The sequence below is a fragment of the Physeter macrocephalus genome, chromosome 11 (assembly GCF_002837175.3).
Source record: "Physeter macrocephalus isolate SW-GA chromosome 11, ASM283717v5, whole genome shotgun sequence".
Classification (NCBI taxonomy): domain Eukaryota; kingdom Metazoa; phylum Chordata; class Mammalia; order Artiodactyla; family Physeteridae; genus Physeter; species Physeter macrocephalus.
In genome coordinates this window covers 75,624,235-75,636,731 of record NC_041224.1, presented here as the reverse complement: position 1 = coordinate 75,636,731, position 12,497 = coordinate 75,624,235, and the positions used below count along the sequence as shown (strand labels likewise).

Here is a 12,497-nt window from a genome sequence, read left to right as displayed (position 1 = left end):
ACAATTATAAATATATATGCACCCAATATAGGAGCACCTCAATACATAAGGCAACTGCTAAGAGCTATAGAAGAGGAAATCGACAATAACACAATAATAGTGGGGGACTTTAACACCTCACTTACAGCAATGGACAGATCATCCAAACAGAAAATTAATAAGGAAACACAAGCTTTAAATGACACAATAGACTAGATTTGATTGATATTTATAGGACATCCCATCCAAAAACAGCAGATTACGCTTTTTTCTCAAGTGCGCATGGAACATTCTCCAGGATAGATCACATCTTGGGTCACAAATCAAGCCTCAGTAAATTTAAGAAAATTGAAATCATACCAAGCATCTTTTCTGACCACAATGCTATGAGATTAGATATCCATGGTTTTGGAAGTTCTAGCCACAGCAATCAGAGAAGAAAAAGAAATAAAAGGAATACAAATTGGAAAAGAAGAAGTAAAACTGTCACTGTTTGCAGATGACATGATACTATACATAGAGAATCCTAAAGATGCCACCTGAAAACTACTAGAACTAATCAATGAATTTGGCAAAGTTGCAGGACACAAAATTAATGCAGAGAAATCTCTTGCATTCCTATACACTAACAACAAAAATCAGAAAGAGAAATTAAGGAAACACTCCCATTTACCATTGCAACAAAAAGAATAAAATACCTAGGAATAAACCTACCTAGGGCGACGAAAGACCTGTATGCAGAAAACTATAAGACACTGATGAAAGAAATTAAAGATGATACCAACAGATGGAGAGATATACCATGTTCTTGGATTGGAAGAATCAATATTGTGAAAATGACTATACTACCCAAAGCAATCTACAGATTCAATGCAATCCCTGTCAAATTACCAATGGCATTTTTTACAGAACTAGAACAAAAAAAATCTAAAAATTTGTATGGAGTCACAAAAGACCCCGAATAGCCAAAGCAGTCTTGAGGGAAAAAAATGGAGCTGGAGGAATCAGACTCCCTGACTTCAGACTATACTACAAAGCTACAGTAATCAAGACAATATGGTACTGACACAAAAACAGAAATATGGATCAATGGAACAGGATAGAGAGCTCAGAGATAAACCCACACACCTATGGTCAACTAATCTATGACAAAGGAGGCAAGGATATACAATGGATAAAAGACAGTCTTTTCAGTAAGTGGTGCTGGGAAAATTGGACAGCTACATGTAAAAGAATGAAATTAGAACACTCCCTAACACCATACACAAAAATAAACTCAAAATGGATTAGAGACCTAAATGTAAGACCGGATACTATAAAACTCTTAGAGGAAAACATAGGAAGAACACTCTTTGACATAAATCACAGCAAGATATTTTTTGATCCATCTCCTAGTGTAATGGAAATAAAAAGAAAAATAAACAAATGGGGCCTAATGAAACATAAAAGCTTTTTTGCACAGCAAAAGAAACCATCAACAAGACGAAAAGACAACGCTCAGAATGGGAGAAAGTATTTGCAAATGAATCATCAGACAAAAGGATTAATCTCCATAATAGATAAACAGCTCATGCAGCTCAATATTAAAAAAGTAAACAACCCAATCCAAAAATGGGGGAAAGACCTACAGGGAATGTAAATTGATACAGCCACTATGGAGAACAGTATGGAGGTTCCTTAAAGAACTAAAAATAGAATTACCATATGAACCAGCAATACCACTACTGGGCATATACCCAGAGAAAACCATAATTCAAAAAGACACATGCACCCCAATGTTCACTGCAGCACTATTTACAATAGCCAGGTCATGGAAGCAACCTAAATGCCCATTGACAGATGAATGGATAAAGAAGATGTGGTACATATATACAATGGAATATTACTCACCCGTAAAAAGAACGAAATCGGGTCATTTGTAGAGACATGGATGCATCTAGAGACTATCATACAGAGTGAAGTCAGAAAGAGAAAAACAAATATCGTATATTAACGCATATATGTGGAACCTAGAAAATGGTACAGATGAACCAGTTTGCAGAGCAGAAATTGAGACACAGATGTAGAGAACAAACGTATGGACACCAAGGGGGGAAAGTGGTCGGGGGTGGGGGTTGTGGTGTGATGAATTGGGAGATTGGGATTGACATGTATACACTGATGTGTATAAAACTGATGCCTAATAAGAAAATAAAAATAAATAAATAAATAAATATATGGTAGAATTCATAAGTGAAGACTTCCAGTCCTGGGCTCTTCCTTGTGGAAAAGTTTTGATTAGTAATTTAATCTCTTTGCTTGTTATAGGTTTATTCTTTCTCTTCTTTATTTAGTTTTGGTAGTTTGCATCTTTCTAGGAATTTGTCCATTTCATGTTCATTATCTAATTTATTGATGTACAGTTCATTGGCATACAACTGTTCATAGTATTCCTTTACAATCTATTTTATTTCTGCAAGGTCTGTAGCAACGTCCCCTTTCATTTTTTTTTTTTTTTGCGGTACATGGGCCTCTCACTGTTGTGGCCTCTCCTGTTGTGGAGCACAGGCTCTGGACGTGCAGGCTCAGCGGCCATGGCTCATGGGCCCAGCCGCTCTGCGGCATGTGGGATCTTCCCGGACCAGGGCACGAACCCATGTCCCCTGCATTGGCAGGCGGACTCTCAACCACTGCGCCACCAGGGAAGACCTTTTTTTTTTTTTTTTTTTTGCCCTCTTTCATTTCTGATTTTAGTAATTTAAGTGTTCTCTTTTTTTTTCTTGTCAATTAAGCTACATGTTTGTCAATTTTTTGTTCCCTTCATGTAAACAACTTTTGATTTCACTGATTTTTCTCTATTATTTTTCTATTCTCTATGTCATTAATTTCTGCTTTAATCTTTATTATTTCTTTCCTTTGCTTGTTTTAGGTTTAATTGCTGTTCTTTTCCAGTGTCTTAATGTGGAAGGTTAGTTATTGACTTGAAATTTTTATTTAATTTTATTTTATTTTATCTTATCAGCCATGCCATGCAGCATGCAGGATCTTAGTTCCCGGACCAGGGATCAAACCCATGCCCCCTGCAGGGAAGCACGGAGTCCTAATCAGTGGACCACCAGGGAATTCCTCATCTTTTTTAATATAGGTGTTTAGAGCTGTACATTTCTCCCTAAAGATTGCTTTAGCTGCATTCCCTAAACTTTGGCATGTTGTGACTTCATTTTCATTCATCTGAAAGTACTTTCTGAATTTTCTATGGTTTCTCTTTCACCCACTGGTCATTTAGGAAGTGTTTTGTTTAATTTCCATGAATTTGTGATTTCCAAAATTTCTTTCTGATCTTGAATTCTAATTGTATTTTTTCCTTTTCTGTAATTGTGACATAAAAATCAAATGCAAATATCGAGTGCTTAATAACTCGGAAAAGAGAAGGACCTCTTAATGGGCCCCAGGGTCCACAAGCAAAGCATTACTGAACGGGAGAATTTGGTTACCTGTGAAACTGGTATCTGGGAATTCTCTTGTCCTCTGTAGTGATCAAAGGGAGGGATGTCCAAATGATCAAAGGGTTTAGGTATGGAGGAAAAGAAGAAAATAGAAGTTTTAAATTCAAGACAAGACTCTGAAATGCTTTCTTTCTCCATTTGGAATGTTTCCTACTTTAGACAAATAAGTAAAGGCTTCAAAACTTTACTATTTAATTTAAATACAAGTGAGGTTCTAGAATTTGGGTAGTATCAGAAAGAAGTTCTGGAATTCTTTCAACTAAATTTTTCCTCACCATTCACATACTACCTATTAGGCATATAATAGATCACTAATGTTATTCACCATTTTTCCCCTCAGGCACTTTTTCTTTATTTCACATGGACTGTGGGGCACCCCTCATCCCAAACCTCTGGCCACATGTCCAAGTATCTGGAGAGTGGGCCGAGCCTGAGAGATGGGAGCCCCACTCTAGAGATTCCTAGTCCTCACTGCTGAACTGTGGGGACATACAACCCTAGGCCTTGCCCTCCCTACTGGTGAGCAGTCCTGAGTTGCAGGTTCCTGTTCTGAAACAAGGGGCAGGCAGTGCCACGGGCGGCCTCCTCCAGACTTCCACATTCAAGGCATGGTGAACAGAGGAGTGACAATTAGATTTATCTATTTTATTTTAGAGGAAAGCAGGAAAGAAAAGTTTTAAGTTTCATACCAGCTAGAAATGGATTAAATAATGTTATCTTTTCAGATTTTGGCAGTCCCTTAAGAGCCACATGTTACAGGCTTCATTCTTAAGTCAGGAGCACATACACACACAGACCATGCTTTCATAAAAACATGAGGGATTCCATTTGGTTTTAACCTAAAATAAGGCAAACTAGTTAAAATAATTGAGCAAAGAGGACAAATTTAAAATCCAAATACACTTCCTTGCAGACAACTATTCAATTCAATTCAGTTGCCCGTAAGATATTGAATATTCTTTTTTGAATCACCCTAATTCAATGTACAGTACAGTGTATACTGCCTAGGAAGAAGTTCAAATCATAAATATGATAGGGAAATATCTAATAGCTCAGAATGGCCTTTTCAAGTAGCCAATAAGCTCTAAAAGACTGCAAAATATTAAATCGGGTGAAGCATGAGCTATGTGTTCCAGAATGAGCCCATCTCCCTGTCACAGCCCCTCTCCTTGCTCCAGGACAACCTGGAACTGGGTCTTAAGGAGCTAGCACACATGGCTACTCTCTGGATGCCAGACGATGGCAGGGCCACTTCCCTGCAGACTGTAGTCAGCAAGGTGAAGGCTGCTGGCCATAGTCATGACAGCTGAGCTGATCTGTGATTTCTTCCTCTCCTGCCAATGTCAGGTCCAGGTTTGCCGATATGTTTGTGTTGCTGTACAAGATGCTGGAGAGAGGCCATCTGCCCTGTGTGTCAGATTCCAGACTCCACATGGTTATGGCAGGGTTTGAGAGAAGTATCCACAGAGTGAGGGGCAGGATTAGAATAAAGAGGTGTTAATGGTGTGAGTTGGGAAGGTAAAGGAAACTGTTGGGAACTCAGTGGAAAAAGAGGGTTGAAGAAAATTAAAGGGGGAATCAGGGGAAATAAAGAAAAACAAGGGAAAAAGACAACCATCTCTGTTTTTTTAAAGGTCAAAGAGTAAAAATAATATAGAAAGGCTCTTTCACCTTTCCAGGTTCAACAGCGTGCTGCATTTTGGCTTTTTAAATAAAGTTTACGCCATCGGGTTCTGGGCTCTTCTTCCAGCTGACAGGCTCTGTCTTCCAATCACGCCCACCCCCAACCCCCTGAAGCACCTATTTTTTCTCCAGACCCCACACTTCTCCAAACCCCACCCCCTGACCCAAGTTCAGTTTCCACTTATGGATTACATCTCTCTCTGATTGTCTAGCACTCATTTTCTAAGATCAATCTCTTTACTCTTCTCACTTACTAGCCTAAATCCATATTACTCTATAGTTTTAAGAAAGACTCATGACAACTACGTCATGCTATGCAATAACTCAAGTTTTACTATCCAAATATGTTTGTGTGTGTATATATATATAAAATATCTGTACATAATATATATATACACATATATGTATATTGTGTATGTATGTGTGCGTATATAAATAAATAAAACTGGCATTTGCAAGAGCTTTAAAATCTATCAGATTGCACATTTCTTTAGCCAAACAATAAATACTCTTTGATGAGTCATGACACTTCACTTCCATGTGTCCACTTTAAGAAAGAGTACAAAGTCAGATGGTTCAAAATAAACAAATAAACAAACCAACAAATAAAACCAGACTACAGTAGGCAACCAGGCATTTCTTTTCTAGGCTCTGAGGCAAATTCCAGGTGCTGTCTTCTCTTTTATCAATTTTATCTTCTCCTCTGCTTTTGGAAATTCCATTCATTCTTTAAGTCTGATCCACATGATTTTACAGAGTTGGGAAGGGGATTGAAAGGGGGTGGGACAGAAAGGAGAGTGGTGGGAGGGAGAAACCTAGTATTTATCAAGTTACCTGAGAGTAAAGACCTTGCCTGTCTTTCTCACCTCTAAATACCTTGGTACTGAGAACAAGGTCTAGTGAATGAGAAGATGCTCAATAAACACGTGCTGAATGAAAGAAATTACTGACTCTGTACTGTGTGCTGAGAGCCATGCTGGATGGTTTTAAAAACAGTACTGAATAATTGGGCAATAAAAAGTAACTCAGTATAACAATGTGCCCTCCTTTGTATAATAAGAGAATGCATTCCCTGCGGTGGTACCTTCAGAGCTTGGGCTCATGCTGAGGCTGTGATCCCAACATCTCAGTGGGCAAAACCAGGGTAGATAATAACTTAAGGCAGTGCCAGCAAACTATCACTCATGCGCCAAGTCTGGCCTGCAGGTTGTACAGTCCAAGAGATAAGAATGGTTTTTACATGTTTAAAAGGATTATAAAACAAAACGAAAAATAGACAGCAGAGGTCGAATACGGCCTACAAAGCAAAAATATTTACTATCTAGCCCTTTACAGTAAAAGTTTGCTGACCCTTGTTCTAAGGAGACACTAAGAATGTGCTTCTGAAGTTAGTTTTAATCTAAAGTGTGTTTGGCTTGACCTTGTGTTCAAACATGGCAAGACTGCAGGCCTGGGCTCTGTGAGCACTCTGGAGCCACACACACAAGCTCGACGTTCTTTGTCCAAGCTTAGAGCAGCTCCATGGCACCAATATGTAGAGTCCGCACCTTTGTTAACTCTTGCGTGTTCATGTGACTCTTTTGTAGGTGTTTTTCTACATGATTTTCTGGTTAGTTTTGCAGTGCAACAAAGTCTTCTCCTAGAAAATCTATGGGTGGCAAAATCATAAAGGTGTTTCATCAACCCACTTGGTGTAATGATTAGAGGGCTTTGTTATGGAGCTCTGAATTCATCTGGCTCTAGCTGAAGTACTCAAGATGTGACCTCTCTTCCGTCTTTTATTAACTCTGGGTAATTTCTGGTTGTTTTTAATTCATTGATGATTTTCTGGTCCATTCTTCCTCTCCTCTCCTTCGTGATTCCAATTATACTTATTTAAAATGGCTGATATTTTCCCACAGGTAAATTATCAACAATCTTTTCTTTCCATTTTCCAGATTGGATAATTTCTATTCTTTTGTCTTCAGGTTTACTTATCTTTTTTTCATCATCTCCAATCTGCTGTTAGACCTATTAAGTGATTTTTTAAAAATTTCAGATACTGTATTTTCTAGTCCTAAAATTTGGTTCTTTTTTAGTGTCTCCTTTTTGCTGCTAAGACTTCATATGTGTTCATTGATTATGATCATATTTTTCCTTATGTCTTTGAGCATAATTACAATAGCTGCTTTGAAATTCTTGTCTGCTAATACCAACATACATGTCATTTTGGAGTCAGTTTACATTAATTGCCTTCTCTCATATGTATGGGTCACATTTTTCTGTTTCTTTGTATGTCTAGTAATTTTGAATTGTATCCTGAACATTGTACATGTTATGTTAATCTATAGCAGTGCTGTTCAATAGAAATAAAACATGAGCCACATATGTAATTTTAATTTTCTACTATCCATATTTAAAAAGTAAAAGGAACAGGTGACTTTAACATATTAATAAATTTTAATAATATATTGTATTTGACCCAATGTATTCAAAATGTAATTATTTCAACATGTAATCAATATTAAAAATTATTAAGATATTTTACAATATCTTTCCATACTAAATCTTTGAAGACTGGTATGTATTTTACATTTATAACACATCTTGATTTGGACTAGCTAGTGGCTACCATATTGATCAGCACAGCTCTAGAGTATCAATCTAGGAGAATACTGAGGTTTGGTCCAATATGAGCTACTCATCATTATGGGAAGCAGAATCATTGACTGACAGTTTTTAAACTTATTCCTTGCTGTTTCACAGAGGTCCTGTGGGCCTACTGTGAGATGAGGGGAAGGCCGAGTACACTGGGCTACTCTTCCCCATTATATATGCATCTCAATTCAATCAGAGCAACTCTGATTTCATGTTTCATATATTTCATTTCTGTGCATAATTTAAAAATATTTTGATACTAAATATGAAAACATAAATGACTGTAAAATATGATTCTTGAATGGGTCCCTAGGATCTTTCTTGCTCTTTCATGCCCTTGAACCCATGCTGACCTCTCCTCTTCTAGAGTCACCTATTCTCCTTTCTAATCATATCACAAGAGCCAGCTGTCTCTGCTTTCAGGAAAAGAGACTGTGGTTTGTCTGATATTTAAGTCTTCACGCTTGCAAGTCCTTCCTTCTTTGGCCCCATGTGTGTGTGACTGATTGGTTGATGGATAGATTGATCAATCAACTGATAGGTTTGCTGGATGGCTGTTCACACCCAGCATGCTCAGGACTTGCAGAAGTGAGCTGTTCCTAATGGCCATCAGCATTAGGGTAGGATTTCATTCTTAATTTTAAAAGGACCACATAAAACAACCAATGAAACAAGTCTCAGCTCACTTTCCTTCCTGTCTTCCCACTTTCATTCATACCCATTTTACCAGTTTGACAAAGAAAAGAGGGTCAGCAAGAAAACTAAATGCTTTGTGAAACCTTTTCACCAGGCAAGTGGTACGGATCAAGCTTAAGAAACCCAAAAAACTGCCAGGTTAAAAGTCCAGCCTCTTTACAAAAGCTAAACATGCCTAACCTGATGCACAGAACCGCAAAACAAAAACCATGCACCTCGACCCAGGGCAGAACGGGAGGCCGGTGGTGATATTACATAATATAACAGAGTCAGATGCAAAGACCCACTAAAGTGGAAATAGGAGGCTTAATTGATGAACACATTTCACACAATTCTTCTCAGCTAACAACCCAAGAGAATTCACTTCAGAGCACACAAGTACATGGTCATGAAAGCTAGGGTTGGAAACAGAAGTTCTGATGGATCCCAAACAATAAATAACTTACTGACATTAATTTCAGCCACTGAAATAGACCAATCACAAACACTAACCTATGTACACCTACTCACGGGTGCTCATACTATGACACTGATTTCCTTTTTCTCCAAGACACGGTAATTTGGAGGAGGAGTTGACATGTACCAGTTGAAAGCGTGCGGGATGGCTATTTCTTTTTTCACGAGATGGTCTTAATGGCCCCCTATGAGATGCCTTCCAGTGAGGACTGTACACTTCTATCAAAGTTCTGGTTTAGTGGACAGAAATTCAGGGTGTTTTTTTTTTTTTTGCAGTACACAGGCCTCTCACTGCTGTGACCTCTCCCGCCGCGGAGCACAGGCTCCGGACGCGCAAGCCCAGCGGCCACGGCCCACGGGCCCAGCTGCTCCGCGGCATGCGGGATCCTCCCGGACCGGGGCACGAACCCGTGTCCCCTGCATCGGCAGGCGGACTCCCAACCACTGCGCCACCAGGGAAGCCCAGAAATTCAGTATTTTGAGCAAGCAGAAATCACTCAGCAACAACAATGGAACACAGACCAAGACTGTGGTATTAACCGTGCATCACCGTCCCCCATTCATGGGCGTTGCTGCTTTACCCTGGAGGGTCCAAGCTTGAGGACACAGCTCCTTACCGTGACTGGCATGGGTGCAAGTTGCACCTTCGGATTTGGGGCTCCGGACGGCTGGCTTGAGGGCAGTCACTGTCGTTCACCAGAGTCGTGGTCTTGTTAACAATCCGTGTGCAGGACACGATGGTTCTGCGTTCCCCTGGAAACCAAACCACACAGAACTGAGAGGTCGTGGTACACACACCTGGTAAGGCCATTCATTCACCTTATGGAGGAGTGTTCAGGTGCATCTTTTGATCACTTTGTCATTTAAAGTGACTATTGTAATGCCTTGTTGTTTGTCAGAGAGGGAGAACCATAATCTTTGGGATGAGGGTGTGTAAGACATGGCAGGGGCAGCACGGGGCAGGAGAAAGATTCTAGAACAGGATCAGAAAGAAGCAACACTTCAGATCAGCCATGTCCTTGGAAAGCTTGGGGTTCATTGAGGTCAAAGTTGTGATCTGGGTCTTTAATTTCCAACAAAGATTGCCAATCTCTGTATCTGTTCATTTGATGTTTAAAGTCTATGGAGATCGGGCCTTGATTAAACAACTGTACATCAGCCCTCACCAGAGATGATGGCTACTTATTACAGAACTCCTACTTGCTGGAGAGAAGTGAGAAACAGGAAGGCTAGTCTGAAGGACACAGACCCAACCTGAGAATTTGTCTCTCCATCAACTGCCGCTCGTGCCTAAGCCTCACGTGCTCTTGGGAAGCTTCACTAACCGGTCATCCCAGCTGGATGCAGTCATTCTTTTGGGTGTTCCCAAACCACCCTGCACACTACTTGGCCATGACTTTGTTAGGAGTGGGGGCGAATGATTGGGAGCTAGAAGGGCGGCCTTTGGAGCCAGGCTGTCTGGGTTCAGACTTGGCTTACTCACTAGCACAGTGAGCATAGGATTGCTACTTAGCCCTCACATTTCTGTGCCTTGGTTTCCTCCACTGGACTGACTCGCTTAACTTCCCTATGCCGTAGGGTGCTTTAGGGATGGTTAAAATGAATTGATACATATAAAATGCTTAGAACAGAACCTGGCAGGGGTTAACACTTCATGTTAGCTATATTCCTATTGTTATTATTTGGGAAGTGTCATAATAAAAGATTAACAGGAAGTCAAGCATGACTATATGGATCCCACACTCCTCAATCAATCTGTCTCCTGGGGAATCTGTCATGGAGAAATGACTCAAAATTATGGAGCCCTCAACTTGTGTAAGCATAGAAAGCACGGAGCCGCCTCAAGCCAGATTTCTGTTTGGACTGCAGGTCAGGGAGCTGGAAGTCAGGGAGCCATAAAAGGATGCCGGCAGTGACAGTAGCAGAACAGTACCCCCTTGCCCCCCAGCCAACGGAGCCTGCTAACTCTTCATTTGGGCCATGCTTAGTCTGTAGCAAGCTGCCCCAGGGGAAAAGTTCGGTGCCATTAGCTCCGCAGGACTGAGTGTCGGTGAGGCCATGCCCAGGTCCCACCTGCCAGCCCACCCTCTGGGTTGGCATTCCAGAGTCCAGGTCAACCTTCTGTTCTAACTCTGTGTCCATCAAAATTCACCCATCCTGCATCTATCCCCCATCACCCCCGCTGTGTGTCCCGTCTAAGAGTTCAGAATGCTTCCAACCGTTCCTCCTAAACAACACAGTAATGACTACGATGCCTTTTTTTTTTTTTTTTTTTTGCGGTACGCAGGCCTCTCACTGTTGTGGCCTCTTCCGTTGCGGAGCACAGGCTCCGGATGCGCAGGCTCAGTGGCCATGGCTCACGGGCCCAGCCACTCCGCGGCATGTGGGAAAATCCCGGACCGGGGCACGAACCCGTGTCCCCTGCATCGGCAGGCGGACTCTCAACCACTGCGCCACCAGGGAAGCCCGATGCCTTTTGTTCATATTGATTTTTCCAGTATTTGAGTCTCCTCTCTGCAGTGGGCATGAGGGCTGATCAGTATAGACAGAGTAAATCATCTGCTAATATATGGAGGCAAATCATGAAGCCAGGCCTCAGGCTCTGAACGTTTCACTGGAGTTGGAGGACTTTTTCTTTCCATTGTATTACTGTTGGTTCCATTGGTTTCCCTGTATTTCCATTGGTCACTGGGGCAAAAAGGAAAGGGTATTTGAGGGTCAGAAACATCTTCCAGTGCCCCTCTACCAAACAGCAACAGATGGAAGTCTGTTCTGTTCATTCCCAGGGTCACCTGTCACACTTGTGACACAACCATACATCAGCCAAACCTCCACTTGGATCAGCATCCAAGGGTCCCATGCCATAGGCAAAGCTGGGCACAACTCCAGCATGGAGGAGTTTGGAAGACTCTGCCCAAGTGTTTTGCAGAGAGATTTGCAGTGGGACGTGGTTACATTCCATGGAAATACAGGTTATGTGGCCAGCCTTTCCCAGGCTCTCTGCACCCGCCACGGAGTGCCCTGAATTCACTTCTGTTTGACAAAAACCCCACACCCCATGAGCCCGTGACACTACTGCTCACCTCCTCCGCACTGCACACTGCAACCTTCCCAGCTGCTGTGGGTCCAGATGAACAAGGAGTCCTGCGGTTTTTCTGGTTCACTTTGATTTTCAGCAGTGTAGTTTACGGGAATGGTGTATTCGTAATGAATTCCATAATTTTGGTCATGAAATAACAACACCTGGATCAGCAGCAAAATAAAAGGCCATTTTGAAATAAGGCGAAAGCTCCCAGGATTGCTGAACTTGCAAGCCAAGCTGTGCTGTGGCTGTCTCCCTACCAGGGGTAACCTGTTCTTTTCAGGGTTTCAAAACAGGTTCATTCCAGGGGCACACCTTTATTTCAGTCTTGGGTTCCCTAGATACTCAAATTCAGGGCAGGAGCCTATGTAAACCATCGGCAGGGAGTTCTACTCTTTTCCACTGGAGAGAGGACTGGTTTAGACGAGGGATTTGAGGATGAGCAAATCTGTGGGCGCTGACTGCACTTTACATGGAGA

At 41.4% G+C, this 12,497-nt stretch overlaps 1 protein-coding gene across 17 annotated transcripts in view; it reads right to left on the bottom strand.

Moving 5' to 3' along the window:
- The window catches only part of ADAMTS17 (ADAM metallopeptidase with thrombospondin type 1 motif 17), a 361,173-nt gene that overhangs the window by 71,801 nt on the left and 276,875 nt on the right, over window positions 1-12,497 (bottom strand). For 9 of the 17 annotated variants that reach the window (XR_008618598.1, XR_008618599.1, XR_008618602.1 and 6 more), the window contains 4 exons: window positions 12,020-12,179; window positions 9,554-9,689; window positions 3,453-3,486; window positions 1,870-1,922 (listed from right to left, as the gene is read on the bottom strand). Coding sequence is in view for 12 of the 17 variants with exons in the window: in XM_055088178.1 (XP_054944153.1) it covers window positions 1,870-1,922; window positions 3,453-3,486; window positions 9,554-9,689; window positions 12,020-12,179 (383 nt within the window). In the remaining 5 variants the exon portion in view is untranslated. Of the gene's footprint in view, window positions 1-1,869; window positions 1,923-3,452; window positions 3,487-9,553; window positions 9,690-11,402; window positions 11,625-12,019; window positions 12,180-12,497 lie in introns of those variants that run through there. The other 8 variants (XM_055088181.1, XM_028495192.2, XM_024114954.3 and 5 more) reach the window with 3 other exon arrangements.